The sequence below is a fragment of the Marmota marmota genome, unplaced genomic scaffold (genome assembly GCF_001458135.2).
Source record: "Marmota marmota marmota unplaced genomic scaffold, marMar, whole genome shotgun sequence".
Taxonomy (NCBI): domain Eukaryota; kingdom Metazoa; phylum Chordata; class Mammalia; order Rodentia; family Sciuridae; genus Marmota; species Marmota marmota.
In genome coordinates, this window is record NW_026000016.1 from 39888295 (window position 1) to 39913087 (window position 24793).

The following is a 24793-nucleotide window of genomic DNA, read 5'->3' on the forward strand; positions in this document are numbered from 1 at the left end:
TATATATATATATATATATATATATATATATATATATATATATATATTTTAGTTGTTGATGGACCCTTATTTTATTTATTTATTTACATGAGGTGCTGAGAATTGAACCCAGTGCCTCACACATGCTAGGCAAGCAATGTACTACTGAGCCACACCCCAGCCCAACACACACTGCTTTTAATTTTAAATCCCCTTTATCCTCTTTTTCTGCCAGCCCCATTTCCTTGGTGCCAAAGGAAATCTGACGGGTCATGCCAATTCCCTCGTGACTGATGTATCAATGGCAAAAGGACATGTTTAACATCTGAGGGTCCTGGAGAAAAGTCTTAATGGAGCCTATTACCTTCCTTCTCAGCTCTTCTCGTGCATTCCCCGCTTCCTACAGTGTAAAGGAAGCCAAATCACCTTTCATCACTCTCCAGGATCAAGGAAGGAAACAACGGGCTGCCTGGAAAAATTGGCCTCACTGCTTCAGTAATGTCAGCTGCTGGGGCAGGCATGGCTCACATCCACACAGACAGGATCTTAAGGCTTCAGATGTCCTCTCTGCCCTTCACTTTCCCCAAGAAGGAAGGCATCAGCGGTTCTCAACCCTGACTGTAGGCAACCATACCCCCGCCCTACTGCAAAGACTTGGATTCAACTGCACTTGGATTCAACCTTGGCACAGGCATTTTGTTTAACTTTTACATCAACATTATTGAGGCATAATTTACACACAATAAAATGTACATATTTTCAATGTACAGTATGATAAGTTTTGACAAATGCACCACCATTCTCCAGATTACAGAACATTTTTATTAACCCAGAAGTTCCCTTGTATCCCTCTGCAATCCACCCTTCATCCACACCCTGGGCCCAAGGCAATCACTGATCTGTTTTCTATCACTAAACATAAGATTTACTTGTTCTAAAATTTCATATAAATGGAAACATATAGAGTGCACTCATTGTGCTTGGCTCCTTCTTATTAGCATAATGTTTTTTGGATTCGTTTACATTGTATCTATCAGCATTCTGTTTCTTTTTATTGCTGAGTAGTATATGTGGAAGTACCATAATAGGTTTTTTCATTCATCTGTTGATGGACGTTTGGGTTGTTTCCAGTTTGGGCTATTGTGAATGAAGTATCAGCTTCCTATGGCAGCTGAAACAAATTACTGAAAACTTGGTGGCTTAAAATAACACTCGCAGAGTTCTGGAGGTCAGAACTCCAAAATTAATTTCATTGGGCTGAAACCAAGGTGTCAGCAGGACTGCTTTTGCTTGGGGGACTCATAGAAAGCACTGTTTTTATGCTTTTGTTTTTTTAACAATGAGATCTGACTCATGACCCCTTCTTCTATCTTCAAAGCCAGTGGTATAGCATCTTCTATGACTATGCTCCCATCACATGGCTTTCCTCTCTTTTATCTGTAATTTCCCACTCATAAAGGCACTTTAGATTGCATTCAGGGCCCACCTATTCAAGCTTAACCTCCCCATCACAAAATCCTCAAATTATTCTTTTTTTTTTTTTTTTTTTGGTACTGGAGATTTAACCCAGGGGTGATTTTCCACTGAGCCACATCCCCAGCCCTTTTTAAATTTTTTTTTAAATTTTGAGACAGGGTCTCACTGAGTTGCTTAGGGCCTTGCTAAACTGTTGAGGCTGGTCTTGAACTTTCAATCCTCCTGCTTGACTCCTTCTGGAGTCACTGGAATTACAGGTGTGTGCCACTGCACCCAGCTATCCTTAAATTAATTCTATCTTCAAAGTCTTATATGGATTAGATAACATTCACAGGTTCCAAAAATTAGGACATGGACAACTTTGGGGAGGGGGTGGTATTATTCAGCCCACCACAAGCACTGTTGTAAATATCTAGGTACAAGTCTTTGTGTAGACAAATGTTTTTATTTCTTTTCTGTAAATACCTAAAAATACCAGAAGTTGCAGGGCGTGGTGGCACATGCCTGTAATTCCAGCAGCTTGGTAGGCTGAGGCAGGAGGATTGCGAGTACCCTTGAGTTCACCCCAGTTACCCATCCCCTGCAAAAAAAAAATTGCTGGTTCAGATGATAAGTACATATTTAATTCCATAAGAATATACCAGAATCTGGGTGTGGTGGCTCACACATATAATCACACATATAACCTCGTGAGGCTGAGGCAAGAGAATTGTAAGTTCAAATACCAAGGCCCTGTCTCTAAATAAAATATAAAAAAGGGATGGGGATGTGGCTCAGTGGTAAAGCGCCCCTGGGTTCAATACCTGGTACCAAATAAATAAATAAATAGAAATAGAGAAACTACTAAAATATTTTCTAAACTGGTTATACCATTTCACATTCTTATCAGCAACATGTGAATTTCATCTATTCTCTCTAAGACTTGCTAGTGTCAATCACTTTGATGTTAACCATTTTAGTGAATTTGGAGTTCATCTCCTTGTTTTAATTTGCATTTCCCCAATAATTAATGATATTAACCATATTTTCATGTAATGATTGGCCATTTATGTATTTTTTACTAATGAAGTATTTACCCAAAAATGTTTTACCCATTTTTAAAAAATTGGGTAGCATGTTTTCTTATTCCCGAGTTCTAAGAGTTCTTTATTTGGCATTCTGACACAAGTCTTTGTTAGATATATATTGCTATTGTCTGAAAGTGTCCCCCCAAGTTCATGACTTAGAAACTTAATCCTCAATGAAACAGTATTGAGAGGTGGTGCCTGTGAGAGTGACTGGGCGAATGGATTAATACCATTATCGTGGGAGTGGGTTCATTATTCCAGGAGTGGGTTTCTGATAACAGCGAGTTTGGCTTATGCTTTCTCTCCCTGCCCTGCCCCCAAATCCTCTTTTTCTATTGCCCATATCATGTTTTCTGCCTCATTATGATGCAGCAGGAAGGCCCTTGCTAGATATAAGTTCCTTGACCTTGGACTTCCCAGTCCCAGAACTGTTAAAAAATATATATACAAGTCTCACTGTTTTGTGTGTTCTTGCTTTACATTGTTGTTGTTGTTTTGGGTAGTGCGGATTTAATACAGAGCCTTGTGGGAGACCAACCTTGCACTTGACTGAGTCAGACTTCCCAGCTGGGTGCTTTGGTGCTCAGTCACAGAAATGTGGCAGAGCTTTCCCCACCCTTCTTGGGTTCGAGGGTCCGTGTCTTGTGCATGGGTGTGTCTGGCTACAGCCCCATGGGTGAAGCTGTGCTCACCTGTCCCTTTGTAATATAACCCCTTGCCCTGTTTAGGATAGAATCTTCCATGGAAGTGCCTTGTGTGTGTCCCCTTCTCTTACTGTGCCCTTGGGTGTGGCCTACCCAGGTGTCAGTCACCCTGCTGACAGTGGACATCATGAAGATAGACTCAGCCCCCTGAAACCTGACCCCTTGCCTCATTTGAATAGCTTCTCCTCAATAAAAGGGGGTCAGTGCGTGCTCTCGCTCTCTTTTCCTGCGGACCCTTAAGGTCAGAGGAGCTGTCACAGCGACCCCAAAGAAAAAGGTATTTGGGTCTCTTGTGTGGTTATTTCGTGCAGCCCAGTTAGCCCAATTTAACTGGAGTAACCCCTGAGCCTTTTAGTTGCGAACAGAAACCTGGCAGAGCCTCATACATACTAGGCAATCACTCTATCACTGAGTTACATCCTCAACTCCTTTAAAAATTTTTTTATTTGGGTACCAGGTCTCACTAGGTTGCCCAAGCTGGCCTTGAATTTGCAATTCTTGTGCCTCAGACTCCCCAGTAACTGGGATTACAAACATACACCACCATGCCTAGCTGAAACCTTCATTCTTTATAAATTACTCAGCCTCGGCTATTCTGTTATAGCAGCACAAAATAGACTGACAGAAATAGTTCAAATATTTCCTCTCACTCTGTGGCTTGTTTGTCATTTTCTTAACAATGTCTTTCCATGATTGGATGAAGTCCAATCTATCTCTTTTTAAAATTTTATAGTTCATGCTTTTTATATTCTAAGAAATCTTTGTCTATTCACGATCACAATTTTTTTTAAAAAAATGCTGCAAGTAACTTTCACGCACAGGTAAAGTTGAGAACTACTAGTCTGAAAGGAACCTGATCTAGCTTTCTCAAATTAACCTGAGTTTCTGCCAGAGAAACTTAAGAGTATTAAAGGTAAAACAGGAGTACAGTGAACTGGAGTAATGTAAAAACAAGGATGCAACCGAGAGTCTTAGAACTGTCTGAATTGACTGGGTTCTGAGCTTAAGTGTGAGCAGCTGTCAAGGGCCAGAAACAGTAAGTTGAAAAAGCAAAGTCAGAGATACTTGTACTGTATTCCAACTAAGGGAAAAGAGGAAAAGAGAGCCCGGATTGCCCTCTCCCCTGTGGGAAACAACAGCCCCCAAGTTCATTTCAGTTTAAACTGATCAAGTGGGAAAAATTATTTCTGTTCTTGGTGGGATTCTTTAGAACATGCTTCTCACAGAGACCACATGGGCATGGGGATCAGACTTGGCAGTGTTTGGTCACCGTTTTTGAAGCCACCACATTAAACAAATGGAGGTGGCAGCAATAATATTTGCCCAAACCTTGCTTCCAACAGGGGTCAGACAGACTGAGCTTTCATTACATGAGAGGAGATGTCCAGAGCACCAAATGGGCTCAATTTTCTCTGGAGTCCTGGACAAAGTGGGTCTGTTTCTAAGCTCTGAACAGGAGGTTACTTTCTCCAGATGTTATATTTAGCTAAAGGAATCTCCAACACAGTTTCATGTAAAATGCAAAATATGTCCCAAAAGACATAACCGCAAACCAGAGGGCCAGCAGGGAGCATCCCCTAAGGGAGTACAGTAGCACACAGGGGCCAATTGTGCAGCCACCCTGAGATCCTCAATTGGCTGAATTAGCTGTGAGCCAGATTTTTTGGCTAGTTCTCAAATTTAATGAGACTTTGTTTCCCTCTTACTAGAGACTCTGCCCCTGGGGAGAAAAGCATGCAGCCATATTTCACTTCAAGTCACAGCTGCTTTCCCAACACCAGGTAGAAGAAACAATTCAAAGTTGACCAGCAAACGAGAGCAGATGTTGGAAACCATGGAGATGCCTACATGAAGTGTGGCCCTGGCCACCTCCACGCCTTTTGAAGGTTCATGTGCAAAATGTTAGATTAATTCTACAACGAAGTAAAATATCCACATGCAATGAAAAAAAGTAAGAATGCCTGGGCCACCCTTTTCCTGCACACCACACCTAGAGCATCCTAATAGACCATGTTCCTGGGTTTTAGAGCCAATGTTCTGGATTTGAATTTTAGCCTCACTCCACTTTTGCTTAATCTCTTTAAGCCTCAGTTTCCTCCTTAATAAAATAAAGATAATAATAGCAACTACCTTACAGAATTATTGTAAGGATTAAAAAATAATGCATAAGAATGTTTAACACAATATCTGGCACATAGGGGTTCAAAAACTTCTGGCTTATATTATCATAACTTTGGCCACTGAATTTTAGATGACAATTAATATAAAGAACAGATGTGCACTGTCAAGAGAGAAATAAAGTCATCTTTTCTGAAACCTGTGTCTCCTGAGAAATAGATTTTCTTTTTGCTGCTAGAACCAAATTTACTAGTAAAACAAAAGCTATATCTAGTGTATACTCTTGGATCCCAGTCTGGCATCTCTTAGTTGCTGGTCATTACAGATAACAGCATCTGAAACAATGCTTGATTCTTCAAGAAATTTGGTCTTGAGTTGCTTAAGATAGCCCTCAACCCACCCACACCTCTCTATTGTTTGTTCTATCTCTGGGGCTACAATTTATCTATCAAAATTTAACAATGGTTATCCAACAACCAGAAGGAAGCCCCAGTGTAGGAAGATACCCTTGTTGTCACAGAACTGTAGAATATTGGATTTAGAAGGCACCAAGGAGACTGTATAGCTCATATTCTCTCTCTCTCTTTTTTTTTTTTTAAGTTTAGGGAACTGAGGCATACAAGGACATAATTGCTCAAGCATTAATGGCAGAGCCAGGTCCAACAGAAAGGGTCACTTGGAAAAGATCTCTGCTCTGATAGCACAAAGCAAGCCTCCAAAAGCTTCTCCAAATGAATACGGTGGTTGGGCACATTCTTTAGGTCTCTTATGTGATTACTATGTCTTAACCAATGCAACATATTCTAAACAAAAGGGATTGAAAAACTGGGGTATGGAGAATGTTTCTTTGCCAATTTTTAGAAAGCAAAGAAGCTCTCACCCAGCCCAACCAGAAGGAATCTTCTCTTCTGATCTATCAGCTAGCTTCTGAGAGGACTCTGTATACTTGCAGTCCCAAGGGAGAAAAAAAATTAATCACCCTGTGGGACAGTAAACATTGGTCATGCAACAATCCTATGAGTATCTCTAATCAACTATAATTTAATCGAAATAAAGTTATTAAGAGGAAGTCCTATGATCTGTACACAAAATGGAGAATGAGAGAAACCAGACCCAGAGAATATTGATAGTATGATTCTACTTATATAAAGTGTGAAACCAAGCAAAACTAATCTTTGATGTTAAAAGTCAGGACAGTAGTTATCCTTAGGGGTTTGGAAGTGGGGATGAATAGAGCATAAGGGGTGGGGGACTCCTGGGGCACTGAATTGTTCTGTTTCTTCATCTACAGCTTGTTACACAGGTGTGCTCACTTTGTGAAAATGCACTGAGCTGTAAACCTATGATCATGCACTTCTCTTCAGTGAAATGTAATATATGAATAGTCCTAGGAGAAATCAGAAATTCTTCATTAGAGCCCCAGCATAAAAATGCATGCTTGTAGAGATCAATCTTGAGACCATGGCTAGGAATATGGTTCTTGGGTGGATTTTCCTTCTGAGGGTGATACATCCCATGGCTCATATATGTGCCATACATTTGGGCCTCTGGTGAAGTAAATGTGGATGTGCTCTTAAGGATCCAGGAACACTAATGGCTTTGCCATCTGGCTGTCTTCACTTTAGACATCTGGAGAGTCTAGACAACTCTCTCACCTTGGTTCTTCTCTACACTTCTAAGGCTGGAAGAGAAGGCAGGGAAAGACTAGGTGAAATCAAGCTAGGTAAACAACTCTCACAGAAATTTTTTCTCAGAGAAACAGAAAGAATGGAGGCTACCAGTCAATCCCCTTTTCTTCTCATGGTGGTCTAAGTGGTTGTGGAAAACCTATTTCTCTCAAGATTTTACCTAGGTTTTCATTATAGTCACACATGAACAACCCACCAAAGGTTGCAGAATAATTCAAATAAATAAAAAGCAAGCTAGAGCAGATGCTGGAAACCATGGAGATGCTGAAAAGGACCCTTATCCCTAAATGAAGTGTGGCCCTGGCTAAAACACAGCTAGGCCAGTAAATATAGCAAGTGAGCTCTGAGAGGAAGAATCTTTCTCTTCCTTCTTTTCTTTTCAGATGATTGTACTCTCAGCATCCTGTCTCTACGACACAGGGAAAGCCCCTCATGGATGTAGTCATTCTCAGTTCTTTTTGAGGCTGGTCAATACAGAAGACATTGGGTATTAATTTCAGTGAAATCTGGAAAACTTCCTAACATTAAGGGTTGAAAAAGTCTTCCAACAGGTATAGCCATCTCAATGACAATCCTGATTATCACAGCCATCTCCCTCTCAGCCTCAAATCTTTTTTTTTTTTTTTTCCTCTTTTTAATTAACACTGTATGGTTTTTGGTTTTGGTTTTGGTGATACTGGAAAGAACCCAGGAGTGCTCTACCACTGAACTAACTGCCCTGTTTTATTTTTTCTTTTTTAATATTTTAAATTTTGAGACAAGGTCTCACCAAGTTGTTCAGGCTAAACTCCAACTTGAGATCTTCCTTCCTTAGCCTCTAGAGTCACTGGGATAACAGGCATGTGCTGTCACGCCCAGCCAACCTCAAATCTTAACACTCGATTTTGTCAAACAGAAACTAGTGAAATCTAAATAGCTCTGTATATCATCCTCTTTCTATCTGTGACTTGTGGGAAGATTGTTTACCTTCTAGAAAGTCTTTAGGGATATTAGAGATTGAGTTTCAGGCATGGCATGCTGTGTATAATGGTCGAGGCCTTTGCCACTTGTAACCAAACCTCATGAATAAAGGACTCCACTGAGAGCTCAAGAAGAGTTCCTGGGTTTCTAAGATGTGAGTTCCACCACTGATAGGAAAGGTGAATTTAGCAGGAATTCTTTAAGATTATTACAATTATTTTTAGTGTTTTCTTAGTCAAATTGCTCAACCTACACTCAAGGAAATGTGATAAAAACTGAGCCTCAGAAAGCATGAAGAGACCCCAAACAAAGATACATCAGGATAAAAACAACCAAATTCATACGTACCTTAGGCCAAGATGAGAACTTGGAAAGAAAATGAAAACCAAAACACAAACACACATGAATTTGGTAAATGAGCTAGAAGAGGAAAACATGAAGCAACACTGAGGTCCCCTAAATCCCAACCATGTCACAAATCACTGGAGGAAACCACCAAAACATACACAGTATTAATAACATACAGATTATGAATGATGGTGCCAGTTCTGGGGCTGTACTTTACAATGGTTAACTCTCTCAGGACTTTAGTTCTGAAAGGAAGAAAAGAATGCTTATTCAACTATTTTTTCCTCCCTGAATATGAAGCAAAGAATGGTCAGTGGAAAGTCTAATAAGATATCCTTCCTCTTATTTATAAGATTGTGTCACTGCTCCTGCCAAGAACCTCACCAACTAGGAATATCTACGTACCTTCTTAAAGAGTCTTCCTGAGTCCTCGCTGACTTGGACAAATCGAGGAATTATATTATTCAGGTAGATGTCACTCAGGGTGGTGTGGTCCCTGCTCTCCCTCTTCACTTGGTTTAAGAGGAGATTCCAACAGTTGACTGGAGAAAGAACATTCTGGTCCTTCCTGCAGAGAAACAGCAATAAAAGTAAATTAATAAATAAATATTGGTAAGCAGCCAGGGCCAAATATACAATTACAGTCTATGCCACAAATCAAAGCAAAACCCGAAAGATGTCTTTCCTGAAGTTTGCATCACTACTTTTTTCTTTTTCTAAAAATCCAGGAGAGAGAGAGAGAGAGAGAGAGAGAGACTATAACATGAAGTGAGGGAGCGAAAAGGGTAGGGAAAGTAGAGAAGGAGAGAAAGAGAAAGAAGCAGGATTATTTGTCGAACACTCATATTCTACGAATTTGTTAGAACTTTAAATGTATTAACTCATTTAAGCTCTACTGTTTCATCCTAAGAACTACCATTTTCACTATTTGACTGATTAGAAAACCAAAGCTCAGAGGGGTTGTCACTTGCCCCCAAGCCATTGCATGGTTAGTAATAGATAGCCTGGGACTAGAACCACAGTTCTCTGCAGACACTGAAGTCCATAACCTTTGCCTTTAGGTTACCTGGCTTAGATGGTACAAAATCATTAGAGCACTACAAATTAAATCCTCACAAGTTTACTTATTGTAGGGTACAATGACAACAACTTTAGAGACAACTGCCATAAAAAAGTCCTGGAACACTCTTCAGTTCCATGGAACACATCCAAATAGATTTGATTTCATTGAGTGAACCATGGCCTCATTTCCCATATAACCAAAACCACAAACCTCATCTGAACATAAGTATTCCTGAAACATTCACAGATCCAGAGTGGCAAAGTGCTAAACCTAGTTGCTCATTTCAAATAAAAACAATGTGATCCAAAAGAATAACTGTTACTTAGCTCACAGTACTAATTTAAGCAACAGTACTAATTTCTGCATCTGGGAGTTGGATTTCTTTAAGGAGAGAAACAGAAAGTAGGAAAAATTTGTGATACTGTTTATCAAGGGATAATGAGTATTTGGCACATGGCTGGTTCTTTACACACATTGTTTAACTTAAACACCACAACTATCTGATGAGATGGATGTTATTAACAACACTGATGGAAAAGTGGACCAAAACAAAAACCCAACCAAACAAATAAAAAAATCTGATTCAACAACTTTCCTCCAGGTCACACAGCTAAAAAGTGGCAGTAGAGGAGTTCAAAAAGCACACCTATAATTGTAAAGAGTGCTCTTAACCACTCAAAAGAATCCTACCCAGGGTACTCAATCCCCTCTTGCTCCCTCTAGTCAGTCTGTGAATGCAAAGAAAGGGAGTTGAGAGTGGCTTGGTCCATCAAGGCTCAAGGCAGATGGGCAACTGTGACTTGTAAAACTGAGAGTTCAACTTGGAATGTCCAGTTCCATAGTAATAACTACTAACACATAATTAGACCATATCTTCTTAGGTTTTATAACATACCAGACCAGCCAGGCTTGGTGGCACATGCCTATCATCTTAGCAACTCAGGAGAACCAGGCAGAAGGATCACAAGTTCAAAGCTGGCCTTAGTAACTCAGTGAGGCCCTAAGAAATTTAGTGAGACCCTTTCTCAAAATAAATGAATAAATAAATAATAAGGGATGAGGATGTAGAGCAGTGGTAAAATGCCCCTGGGTTCAATTCCTGGTACCCAAAACAAAACAAAACAACAAGACCAGCATATATATATATACACAAGACCAGCAAGTCAAATATCTGTCTAATATATCTAAAAAGTTGCTTCAAACCAAAGAACTTTAGAGTCTCATCTGAAACTGTTCTAAACTTGTCCTTTTCCCTACCCCAGGCATCACACATCCACAGACAAAATAACTTAACACTTACATGCCAATCACTATGACATTATGTCAATTACCTTTCTAGGGAATTTTTAAGATTTCTATGGGAATTTTAAAATACACTAGCCAGAGGGAGAGATAAAAATCATTAATTCACTCCTAAAAATGTTTAGCATCTGGATAAAAAAAGGTCAACAGAAAACAATCCAAAAATCAAATAGTGAGAAATTTAAACACATGTATTCAATGTTTCCATTGCAAAGAACCTCTCAAATTGATTCCAAATCAGTTTAGTTAACAATATTCTAAAACAACAACAACAAAAAAAACCCACCAAAATCTACTTTACATTTTTATCAAGTGGTTTCTCTTGGCAAGATACCCACATCTTCGGGAAGCAAAGAATGTACCAGGCCATTACACTTGCTTTTTAAAATTAGGGCAGATCTCACAAGACCTTAAATTTACAACTGATTTCAAACTGCTTCTTATAGGAAAATGTGGGTTAGGAATCCATACTGTGCTTTATGCATGCAAACATGATGCTTTAATTCAATTCCACAAATGTATAAATATTTGTATCTTAAATAAACAAGGTACACTATTAGGAGTGTCAGTGGTTATAAAGGCACCAATGTCCCAGTGCAGGGTGGAAAACAGAGAAAAACCTCTAGTAAGAATATTGGCGAGTTAAACAAAGAGCCAGCTAGCTCACAAACAGGGCACCACAGATCACAAGAGGCAGAAACCCATCCAAGGAAATCAAAGTCAATCATGAAAAAAGAATGCAAGATATACAGCCCCAGGCCTCCAATATGTATGTTTATATCCCCAAGCACCCTCAAAAGAAAGGATGAGCAAGCATGATGGGTGGGGGCTGGGGTGTAGCTCAGTGGGAGAGCTTGGCCTTGTAAGCCTGGTGATACATTGAAGGGGGAACTTTTTAAAATAAAATGCATTGTCACTTAAGACTATGAAGTGTACTGAGAACTTTTTTTTGGTGATGCTGGGAGGTGGAACTCAGGGCCTTGCTATCACATATAGTGCAACAGCTATTATGATTGATTGGGTTCACTGAGTAGGGGCTTTTAAATTGTGTTCTGAGAAACTCTGGAATTAACAGAGAATCACATTTCAACTAAAACTGTAAAACATTCATACAAATGAGCAATCCCATTAAAATGAACAAGGCCCCTGGACCCAGGTCCCCGACTTAGACAACACTGAAATGTCTCTTAGGCCACTAGGAGAGCTTCTATGTATGAAAGCCTCAGAACAAAGAATCACTGCATGCAATGGAACTTCTAAACAATATGCTATTAGTTCGAATGGATGTAGCTCTGCACAGGCTTATTTCTTTTTCATTTAAGCCTGTGTGTGCCTCCCTAGAAAAGACTGTACAGGTGAGCACATAACTCAACAATCAACCAAGTTCAACTATGTGTCACAGAAAGCTGACAATTGGGTTCATGGGAGATCATGGAGGGCTGGTGAGAATCAATCTTCTCAATATCATATCATTTCATTATCAATTAACACAATGCTAATGATACATGTTGGGGCTTATCTAATTAATAGTTATGAAGGGGGATGGGAAGAGCTGGTAGGTAATGTTAGAGATTCATTTTTCTTTCTTTTGTACCACGATTGAGCCACATCCCCTTTTTCTATTTTATTTAGAGACAGAGTCTCACTGAGTTGCTTAGAACCTCGCAAATTGCTCAGGCTGATCTTGAACTCATGATCCTCCTGCCTTAGCCTCCCAAACCACTGGGATTACAGGTGTGCACCATCGTGCCTGACAGTGATTCAATTTTAAAACAAAGATTGTTTTTTTCAAGCACCTGAATCAATTTAAAACTATCTCAAGATTATAATAACTCTGTGTGAGTAAGAATTTTCTTGGTAGTGAACAACTCAAACCAAAACCAGAAATAACTTGGATACTGAAACCGATACAAAAACTGTAATACTTATTCATAACTCTGATTTCAATATTTTTAGTTCATAAGCACAGCCTCATTGTTCACAGTGATTGACTCTGTAATAAGTGGTTTTTATAAATGTGTGCTTTAAAAGTAGATCCAGTAAAGCGCTTGCCTACATGCACAAGGCCCTGGATTTAATCCCTGGTACTGCAAAAAAAAAAAAAATTCCACTGTTTTGATCTATTTCATATATTTAAGTTTTATGCAAGAATTTTGTTTTACAAAAGTAGTCTATGATTTAAACACACACACACACACACACACACACATTAGAACTTGCCTGTTTCCTCTAGGGGTTCCCAAGCTTCCTTTTAGTTTTCAATATTTCAGGTTCTCTGAGTCTGTATGCTTTCTCAGACACACTCCTCCTTTCCACTGAGGTGTTTTAATTAATTCACTTATTTATTTTGGGGCGGCAGTGGGGTGGGAGAGGTGAAGATAATGTGGGGAAAGGGAAACGCAAATACACAGGCAATTTTCCCAGCCAACACAAACAAAGATGAAACACACTTCAAAACGCACTTTGGGCTGGAAAATAAGCAAGTCAACGAGACGTGATTTCATAGGGAGCATATTAAGGCTCTGTGAGAGTGGTTTCCTGCTCTAGCAGCTTTGCAGCCTTATTTTATTTGGGGCCGCTGGAGCCAAGGGAACTTCGTTTGGTTGGGAGATTGAAATTTGTCTTTATATCTTTTCCATCTATCATTTGTTTGCACAGTGTCTTTGCTTTCCCCGCCCCCAGAGCCCCAGGTTGTGTAATACTTGGGCATTTAAAGCCAAGGGTCTGCATCCCTTAGGAATGTGCTGAACAGCTGCAAACCTCCTCAAACACTAATCCCTAAAAAGCAGACAAAATATCCAGAAGTATTTTTCTTACTTAAAAAAAAATTTCAGGGAGAAGATCAAGAAAACATCATACTGTACTGGAGAGGGGATGATTCCAGTCACAAGAAAGGGGATCCAGAAAGTCTCAAGGCGGCTGTGCATCTGCAGAAGGGATTATCACTACAAATGCACTGGAACAGATAAACCTGCACAGCTGAATCATTAGTTTCAAAGACATTAGCCCAGCTTTTCTCTCTCAATTTAGACTACTTATGAATGTTCAACAAACTTAGCAACAATGCTCAAAGGGATTTCACTAAAATATCCAGAATGAAGAGCCAACTCCACAAACTTGGCCTACTGTATTCATACTTTCTCCTTTCCATATCCTTTCTGTTTGGTTTCACCTAAAACGTGGACATGTGTCTATCGGTGTACATCTAGCTCCTAAAGATCTTCAATGCATGACTATAAAATCCTGGAAGCTCTCCTAACCTAAGATGACATTTAATTCCGAATTGCTACATTCACGGCTCTGCAGATGGTACACGTGGCACAAGCCTGGCATTAATGGAAGGGTTGAGCTTCTACATTTGCTGTGGTGCAGTGGGTTCCTTCTGGGGCTAATGGTCTCTGACTTGTGCACTCTCAGGGGGGTCTGTGGATCGACTGAGATGATGGTTGCAAAAGGACTAGAGCAACATGAAAGAAAGCTCGACACAAACTGTGAGGAAATATTATTATTTTTATTTCCAAACAAACTAGGATTCAGTTTTCATCAATTTCCAACACACTCCTCACCCAGCCCTGGGCCAGGGCCAAGAGTGCAGCCTGCTGAAAATGCACAGCCCTCAGCAAATAATGGTTAGGATAAGAAGGCAGCAACAGGCAATTAACAAAGCAGCTGTAAGTCTCTGGGAAGACGTGAGGGAGATACCAAGGGGAGAGCAGAATTCAATCTTCCACCGTCCTTTCCCTAAGGGACCAGGTGGAACGATCCGTCCTGCATCCCACAGTGGCTACTATGTGCTGAGGTTGACAGGAAGACATCCAAAAGGGAGCCCAGATTGCCAGAACCCTAGATGCCTCAGCAGCTTCCAGACCCCCACCACTGTCTCAGAATTCCTATCAAACCTGCCAGTCTGTAGAGAGCTGCCAAATATCAATGCATCTAAGAATAATAGAATTTCTCACTTTGAAAAACAGACATATCTGTGATGATAGACAAAACCCAAATGAGTTCAACACATCATTCAATATAAGTTATTAAGCATCCAATGAGGAGGAGGATTAAAAACAATAAGGCGCATGCCTGATAAAAGAGATCATTTAGTGATGGTTGGATAGAAAGCTAGTGACGAGGAGGCTGGATTATTTTAACCTAAATTCCCTCCTGGCACCTTGATTAAAATGAAATGAACTGAGGCAGCCAAAGAGATTATTTTATTCAGATGAGTGTTATTAGCCTTTCTGGCTTATTTTCTCTATTATGCATTTTGCTGATGCTGACAGAAGCAGACGGGCTGGATAGAGAGGCAAAGCTGCAGCGGATTTATGGTCTGACAGTGCCATGCATAAAATCAGACCCTTGCTGACCCAGATAAGCCAGAGGATGGATTGGATTTGCTGGGGAAGGTGTTAAAAGAAGGAGGGGGAGAAATCCCCAAGGTAGAAACTGACTTGAAAAAGAATCTGCCTGTAAGGGCGACTGCTGGTTTTTTGACCCAGTAGTACAGTGGCAGCCTGGAGGCATCTTTCAAAGACAAGAGGGTAGACAGGGGGCAGGCACACTCCTCTGGGCTTATCATAGCTCTTGCTTCAGCTTTGCCAGCAATGAGACCAGAGTCGGGAGAGTTCAGAGACAGAAAAAGTGCCAAAAGCAAAAATAATGTATTTTACGTATGGAGAAATGAGCTTTCAAGTTTTCAAGTTAGTACCACAAACTGCCTTCAGTAACCTAAACAGATGATTAGAAAGGATTCAAACGGTGGCATACCTACCTTACTCAAAATAGTCTAAATTGTTCCCTATAATCAAGTTTTGGGGGATTGCTGTATGGAAACAGGATTTTTGTGGCTCTGGATTAGTTCCACAGAGCTTAGCCACACCCTTTGGGGAATGACATGCTCAAGAGCTGGGAGCTTAGGATTCTACTTTGAAGTAGAGAACTGGACTAGCACCGTGTCCAACATCTGTTAAGTGCTTAATAACAATTTCCTGAATGATTATGGGACCAAGGTTCTTCTAGGTTAGGTCAGAGAACTACGAATGGCCCTCAAATGGGAGGCACTATTAACTCTCACTGGAGTTGACTCAATTTATGACACAAGAGATTTTTCCTTCTCTTTGACCACCCCATGGCACCCTATCACAGGGGAGAGGAGGCAACTGGAGATTCTTCACACTACTCAAGACCTTAGATTCCATGAGACTGTAGTCTCAAGATTTGAATCTCTGCAATCCAAATTTCTTGCCTAGATTTTTGACATCTTATTGTCTAGACTCCTCTAAGTCCCTGATCTCATTTCGTTCATTTATTCAACAGATACTAATTGAGCACCTACTGTATACCAAACACTGTTCTGTGTACTAGGGATAAAAAGATAACCATTCTTATTTCTCATCTATTTCTCCCATTGGAAACCTTTAGGATCAGAGATATGGCTTTCTTATTCCTGGACTGTCCATCACCTGTAACCACATCCACTGGTGTGGATGAATCCATTGTGAAACCCTGACTTGGCTGACATAGAAGACCTGCCTGCTCACCAGGCCTCTGCATGGACCTTCCTTCATTTACACCCATGTCTTGGCATAAGCATTCTCAGAACTGCAGGGAAGAATAAACAAAGTGGCTATTAAACTCTCCTTGTATACTCTAGGCACAAACTAAATGCTGGAGGACAAGGTCTAAGCATTCAATTCCTGTGTGATCTGTAGAACGAAAGGCCTAGACAGTCACTTAGGAATTAAATACACACCTTAGAACCCCAATTCATTCAATGAAACTAAAACACCACAGCAAGAGGGAAAGCATCACAAAAGTATGATCGATGGCCAAGAAACATTAAAGTCAAACATGTTTCTTGGTTTAAAAAGAATCTATAACCATCTATATTACATTGACAGTTGGGTCCACATATTCCATAGAAAAACTTGCGAACAACTCTACAATTATATCTTCAGTTTTTTTCTTCTCTAGTTAATTAAGATGTCACCAGAAACCCCATAAGTAATTATAGAACATGACAAACATACAGAGAAAGAAGAAAGAAAAAAACATGCAGATGTGTTAGCAGATTTTTTAAATAAATGAAACCTTGGAAGATGACTGAGGCAGACAGTCTGGCTCAACCCTGGTAATTCATTCTAGAGAAATAAATACCTGTCAGTGCCAAAGTGAAATGACGTCACTCAGAAATCCACACATTTATTTTCAAAGCAGTAAACACCCCCTTAGGAGCAGGCATCTCCCTGGCACCAGGCATGAGAAGAGAAGTTTGATCTACAGCCAGTAACTCCTCCTGGCTAGCAATTCAGTACTTAAATTTGCCAAGTGCCAACAAGCCACTGAGAAGAAAGGGCATCCATAAGGGTGTCTCCCCCTCTTGTTCCTGGGACAATAAGTCCCTTTACAGGGCTCATGACAGCAATGAAGAAAATAGAGCTCCTGTATAACTACAGAGCTAAACAGAATAAACCTCCATAGTCATCAGATGAGCTGTGTGCATCATTACCACTTCTCATGTGTTATTTTAATATTTATCTTGCCTTTATTGGAAGGAAGTCTCTTGAGGATAGGGTATATTTTGGAATGTTCAATAAACACCTATAACCAAGAATCAGATTGACTAATAACCGGATGCCAGAGCCACACAGAAATCCTATAAGTGTTGAGCACAGTAAGACTACGATTCACTTAATGAATAGTTAGTTCTTATCTTCAGTCTCCATCTACCTTGCCTAATCAACTGCTCCAGCAGGAATCTTGTGCTCACTCTCTGGGTGGTTGTTGAGTGACCAAATTTATATGCCCATTGGCTTGTGTGCTCGGAACTACAGCATATCATTAACCAGGTTGATAGTTTATTGGCAAAATTTAAAGGGTTGGGTGATGTAAGAGATGCCCTACTCAATTTCAGGTTAGTGGGTCAAATTATTGAGTTCAGGTCCTTAAGGAATCTGGATGAACAATGAACCCCATTATAGCAGGCGCTAAAGCACCTTAACCTATACTTAAGACCCAGATTCAGTTCTGCTATTTACTAGCCAAGTAATTTTGGATAAGTAGCAAATGTATTCTGGGTCTCAAATTTCCCTTATCTGTTTAAAAATATAAATGGGGACAGCAGACCTGACCTGCCTGACTCATCTGATCAGTGAGGATCAAGTCAAACAAGGTGATGTCCACAAAAAACTTTAGAGACAGGAAGTGTTCTCCAACTATAAATTAATATCATCATCATTTCTAATTATTGTAACAACTAATACTATTTCCCAACAGCCCACACAATGAATTTACACCCACAAAACAAAGTAGCTAGAGTCTTTACAAACACACCCCAAAATTCCCAAAATTACTCAATTTGACAATGAACTTGTTTATAAATTTCCTACTTCTTCAGTGCACTAAATGGGAATATATTTTGCTTCTCTTAACTTATCACCTGATTCTCTGGAAATTCCCAAACTCAGTAATATCTGCTGTGCCTAACCTAATTGAGACATGAAAGAATTTTAAAATGCAAAGCCAGAGGGTATAAAAAATAGAATCATGGAATTTCAGAGCTAGCAGAGACTTTCAAAATGGTTCAGAGTCTAGACGAAACCTATCATTTTCTAAGTGAGGAGACTGAGACTCAGGGAACCTGAGGTCACATAGATAGTGGTGGAGCAAAGCAAAGCACCCAGGTCTCCTGACTAGCAAATGTTTTCTTATTTCATTGTGGTGGTTGTTATATTTCAACCAGAAACCCCTCACCATCTACAAAGGCCTGGTGCTGCAGGAGTTAACGGAAGGTGTTCAGAGCCCCAGAGCACACAGCTATTCTAAGACAACACATAACAGGAATACCAAGGGTCCATGAACTCAGAGGGAGCAAAGTCGCTGGTGCGGCAGCGCCGGAAAGCATGTTGACACACTGCATGTGGTTACACATGAAAGGCAAGTGCAGAGGAAAAGCAGTTTTGAATCCCACCCTATTCTAATTTGGGACTGGCTTTGGGCACCTACTAGGCTGTGCCACACCCCAGCCACTCTGTAAAATGACCCTTCATTCTCTATTCTGCGGCCTCAGTTAACCCCTTATCTACCTTAATAAGAGCCACGACAGACATTTAAAAGAGAACTATCAAGAAATATGAAGTAGAATGATATATTCCATGTTTGTATAAATGTCAAAATATACTTAATGTCATGTATAACTAAAAAGAATAAATAAATATAAAATAAACATATAAAAAAGAAATATTAAGATCCGGGAGTTGGCATGGATGAGTCTGTAATGAGAGGATTCCTGGCCTGGATTTGGATGATCCCCAATACCACTTACCCATCTTGAGGCAAGTATGAGATAGAAGCCTTAAATAGCCAGGCTCCTAAGCTCAAAAGACAGCAGTTTCTCAAAGTATGAGTCTTCAGGACCCCAAATCACACTGCATCAGAATGACTAGAGTGTTTGTTTAAATGTGGATTCTCATGCTCCTTAACAGAGATTACAATTCACCAGAGCAATGTCCAGAAATCTGCCTTTTAAAGAAGCAGCCCAGGCAGTTTTATATATGCTCCAAATTTAAAAACTGATGCTCTAAAAATGATGTTGTTCAAATTGTAGGATACAACACAATAATGGAGTTTTGTGTTTTTTTTTAAATCAATTTACTGGCTGAGGTTGTGGCTCAGTGGTACAGCACTTGCCTGGCATGCGGAGGGCACTGGGTTCGATCCTCAGCACCACATAAAAATGAAATGAAGGTATTGTGCTACCTACAAGTAAAAATTATATTTTGAAAATCAATTGACAACTAGCATTTCTCAAAAAATGAAATATAAAAGTGGAACAGAACAAAAGAATGAAGTAGAAATATCAGAGTATATCACAAAGAGTAAAAATAAGTACTGTTTTGTAAAAGTGGTATTCTCAGTTATTTATTTAATAATGCAAATACTTGTGTATGTGTGCATTCTAGCCTACAGATTCACAATCAAAAATGGTCCTAAATTCTAAGAGATAATTATACACTTCAGACCCTTTTGAGAATCTGAGGATTTTCTTCCAAGTATTTTCTCCCAAAGAAAGAAGGAAAGGAGAAAGGGACGAAAATGTATATAGGAGGAAGGTATAAATGGAGGAATGTATAAATGAATAAAGGGAGGAAATGTGAATCCATTTCTTTGCCTACATATACATAAAGATCACAATTTACATATAAGTCAAGGGATCCATAAACTTCTGGAAGCCCATCCCCTGGGGACTTCTCTGGAAGACAGTTCTTACAGTGTCTAGTACTCTGGTTTTAGTGGGCACTCAATAATTACTAGCCTATGCCAATATCTTCCTCCTGATGGTTATAAATGATCATCAATATCCTTGTTATGCACCTGTAAGGTAAGTGGCCCCACCATGTTGGTTCTCTTCCTCTCATATTTAGGGTGACCATAAATGCTGAGTTCAACAGTGTTCTTCAGAACATCTGGAGAAAACCCTTGGTAAATTCCAAGAATGGGAATTTTGGAATTAATGTGTATGCAGCAATGTTGCTGCTTCCCAAGGAACACACTCCTTGCCTATGGGGAATGTCTATATGCTCCCTACAAGGATAGGTAGTGGGAATGGCACTTTTTTTTTTTTTTAAATTCTGATCAGTAAAACCAATAGAGGACCATCAACTTTATTCTCAAGTGGGTGAGTTATTTGCCCAATGACACAGAAGCCAAGTCCCACCTTCTCTATATGACCAAAAAGGATATAAATCCCTTAGTTCTCTGTGGAGGATTCACACAGGGCATAGACAATTAGAAAGACATCAACAACTCCAGCTTGATTTTCTTCCCCCACTAATATTTATTGTATTTCAATTTTTTCCAGTACAACCTAAAATATAAAGTACAATTTTGAAAATTGTGTTCTGCTTGTATGCATGTCAATATGATAAATCCTTAAATTCCTTGGTAAAGAGGTTTCTGCATTTGTAATATTCATCAATATGACAACATGGCTGTAACATTTTAAATGGTTTCCCTGTATCCAAACTTACTATTCCCCAATCATCTTTCCTACATTACTGTGTGGAACTTTTCTATGCTTTTACATGTGTAACACATTTAAGTCCAGGTTTGTCTGTACTGCAGGAAGGATTCTCATGATCTGCGCCTGCTCATCTTTCTACCCTTGATATTTTTCTCATTCTCCTTTTTTGTCATATCAACACAAACTACTTTTAATTCTATGCCAAAATGCTGTTTGAATCCATTTCTTTGCATACATACCTTTCCCTCTTTCTGAAATACTGCCCTTGAATCTTTGCTAATATAACTCTTTGTTTGCTAATATAACTCTGTTTTTTGGAAATCCAGTTCAGATGTAACTTCCTCTAAATTATTCTTTTTAAAAATTTATTTCAATTAGGTATATATGACAGCAGAGTACCACCTCATTGGTTAAACCTATCAACACATAGAGTTAAATAGGGATAAAAGTTTTAGAAACCAGCCTTTGCCAAGGGAGGCATACAAAGAAGTGATATAAAGGGACAAGGTATATGGAGAAGGGGATGGGGTGAATAGAGGAATGGAGGGGGAAGACACAGACTCAAACCCCAAAACTATTCTAAAATTTCCTGATGCTTTTCAGTAATTTGTTTTCATGCAATGGAAATTGGCACAGCATCTAGGAAGCTTTGGGCCCATCTGTTTTTGAACTTAAGCTGTAGGCAAGATTCAGAACAGCTGGAATTAGCAGCACTGACCAGGTTATATGTGTCTAGAGGAAAGAGAAATAAAATGAGTGTGTGGGAGATGGAGTATGAAGGATAAGCGGGGAATCTGGAAGCCATTCCCAGACAGAAAGGAGAAGATGGCCAGGTCAGAATTGATATAAAGGAGTTTTAGAAGGGTCAAAGCATCTGAGTAAATAAAGTCAACCAATGAAATAGCAGGGTGTCAGAACAGGGAGACAGAAAACAGTCTAGTAACAGGTCTAACATTCTGCAAGGTTGGATGTCCGTGAACAATGCCCTAGGACTTCACCCCAAGGGAACAGACCAAGATCATCCAAAGGTCTTAAGTCAGCATGTTACAAAAGTGGAAACAGTCTGCCCAATCATAGCCCAGGGCTGACATGACAGCTGGATCCTGGGTTCCCTAAATGCAAAGGAGTGATCACCAGAATGGCAGGGAGAATGTGAGAAAGTAGACAACTTGGTAGAAATGGGCAAGGGTTCTCACTTGCAGCATGATTTGCCCAGAGTTAGGGTTGACCCAGGAACAAGGGGAAATGTCTACAGGAGGGTCTGCAGAGCACATTCCTCATCTGGCCTATGATCCCAGCACTGACTTCTATTAATGCCCTGATTTAATTTGTGGATAAGCAGGTCCCTCACTTCTCCTGAGGCCAATCTCTAGTCAATAGAATGGATTAGGCAAAAGCTTGTTCTGGAAGGAAAAAAATAAATAAATACAAATAAATAAACCAAATTGTACTTCAAACAGATATTATAGCAGCCAGGCATACAATACATACACCTTGGAATCCCAGTGACTGGAAAGGCTCAGGCAGGAGGATCTCAAATTCAAGCAAACCCACCTGAGCAACTTAGCAAGACCCAGTTTTGAAATAAAATTAAAAGAACTGGGGATTTAACTCAGAGGTAGAACATTCCTGGATTTGATTCCCAGGATGGATGGATGAATGGGTGGATGGATGGATAGATAGAAAGAAAGAACAAGCAAGCCAAACTGAACTTCTGGGGTTTAGAAAGACCTTATGAACTAACTTTTGAACACTGTTTTCTCCCTCAAGGTTGAAAACAAAAATTACTATAAACCAGTATTAAAATCCATAAGTTTTTTCCAGAGGCATAGGTTAGCAAGTTTGAAACTATGCTCTATACAGTCTAAGACTAAGCAACTAATTGAAAATATTATGCATAAGAGGAGACTTTTTCTCACTGTTCAGAAAACAGTTACAAACATGGAAAGGGGAGAAAATTAAATGTAACATGGCATTTGAGTGAAATCAAAGATATTTTGTGAACTCACATGTTTTAATATTTATAAATACAGTATCTGAATTAATGATGGTTCAACTTATTGAGATTTTTTTGACTTCACAGTGGTATGAGAGCAATATACATTCAGTTGAAACTATACTTTAAATTCTGAATCTTGATCTTTTTGCAGGCTAGCTTTATGTGATATATTATTATGTGATATAATTCTCTGTGGTGATTCTGGACAGCAGCAGAGAGCCGTCATTCCTTGTCAGCCATGAGAGATCATGAGTACAAACAACAGATATTCCACAGTGTACTCGGTTGCTAAGTGATGATATTCAGTAAGTTGGATGCACTAAATGTAGTTTTGACTTATTTTCAGTTTACCATGGGTTTATCAGGGTGGAATTCTATCTAAGTTGAGGAGCACATATATATAGATAGAAAGAGATGTGGGCATAGAAGTACATGGGGCAGGGGTATGCATACATCTAACTACTACCTGTCTGCTGAGAGGGGCTAAAAGTAATAGTAGTCCAGTAACAAATAACACACTCAGCACCCATAGTTTCTAAATACCCTACCACACAAAAGCAACCAAAGCTCTCTGAAAAAAAGGCTGACTCCAGAGCCAAAGCAGGAAAAGTACAAGATGAACTTGGAACATCTTGTGCTAGAAATTAAGGAAGTACTCAAAGAAATGACATGACTCATGTCGAAAGGACTTGGGAGCCATCTTGATGGGACACCAGTGGGCAAATCTGGAACCATATGAATATTAAAGTAAATAAAGATGGTAAAGGATTACAGCCTGTTGAATAAAATAAAATTCACAAGTTCACATTGATAGAAACAACCAACCAGGACCCCCCCCCCAAAAAAATGGGGGTGATGGGAAATCTCTTTTTTACTATAAAATTCCAATTGATAAATGTAGAAGGAATGATGATAACTGGAAAAATGACTATTTGGTAACCACTGTAATAATACTTGACTCAAACAAGGATTATCAATGGATGCTAAAACGAGGGAAGTGAAGGGCTTTACAGTACCTGATATTCACACATGGTCTCAAAGTATCTCTCCACAATATACGCTTAATTTACAAAGCACAGAACAGAATTGACTTTTCAGTGAAGCAACCTGGTAGATCCCACTTTTAGCCAAATGGTCAAAGTTAACATCACCAGTAATAGGAGAAATCATCAGCAATGAGTTCTACTAGGCTGCACTTACAAGCCTAAGAAATGACCCCCATGGCTTCCTGCCAGACGTCTACAACCTAAATCTTATCATAAGGTAATATTAATAATTAATAGAAATATCAAATTTAGGGACACATAAAATAATTGGGCTGAGTGCTCCAAAAAATGTCAGTGTCATGAAATACAAAGGAAAATTTGAAAATCACTGCACATTAAAGGAACCTAAAGACAACTGAATGAATTGCATAATCTTGAATCTTCCTTTGCCTCAAAAGATGCTTTTGAAACAACCGGAAAAATATGTATGTCTATGAATTAGACAATATTATTGTGCCAATCTTCATGTCCTTATTTTGATAACAGAAACGTGACTTTATAAGAAAATATCCTTCTTTTTGGTAAATACATACATATGTACGGATGTAAGGGCAATCATGTCTGCAACGTACAAGCGTTGCAAAAAAACAAAATAAGTCTGTGGGTCGTGTATATAGAGAAAAGTATAAAGCAAATGCAGTGATATGTTAACATTTGGGGGCAATTTGTAAAATGGCATATGAAAATTCTTTGTACTATTGAAATTTTTCTGTAAGTCTACAATTGTGTTAAAATTTAAAGCAAATTTTTATTTGAAAGATTCTCTTCCGGAGGAAAAGGAAGTCATTTCCCCCATTTCTCTTTAACAATAAGTATATGCTACTTTATGTTCTTTTTTATTTAAACCTCTGTATTCCACATGACACCAGGAGCCTCCTGAGGGCAGGGCTTGGTCCTCTCTATGACCCCAGAACCTGAGCAGAACCTGTTGGTCATAGTTGAAGATGAGAATGAAGTTCAGTATTTATTACTAAATCTCATGTACTACAAGTGACTACAAGCGTCAATCAACAATTCTGGTTCTTTGA

The 24793-nt window shown here is 39.4% G+C and overlaps 1 protein-coding gene across 8 annotated transcripts in view; it reads right to left on the bottom strand.

Annotated features, from left to right (window-relative positions):
• Srgap2 (SLIT-ROBO Rho GTPase activating protein 2) overlaps positions 1 to 24793 on the bottom strand; it is a 242435-nt gene that overhangs the window by 111436 nt on the left and 106206 nt on the right. For all 8 annotated transcript variants that reach the window (XM_048809527.1, XM_015483747.2, XM_015483746.2 and 5 more), the window contains exon 4: positions 8746 to 8908. In XM_048809527.1, coding sequence (XP_048665484.1) covers positions 8746 to 8908 — 163 coding nt within the window. The remainder of the gene's footprint in view (positions 1 to 8745; positions 8909 to 24793) is intronic.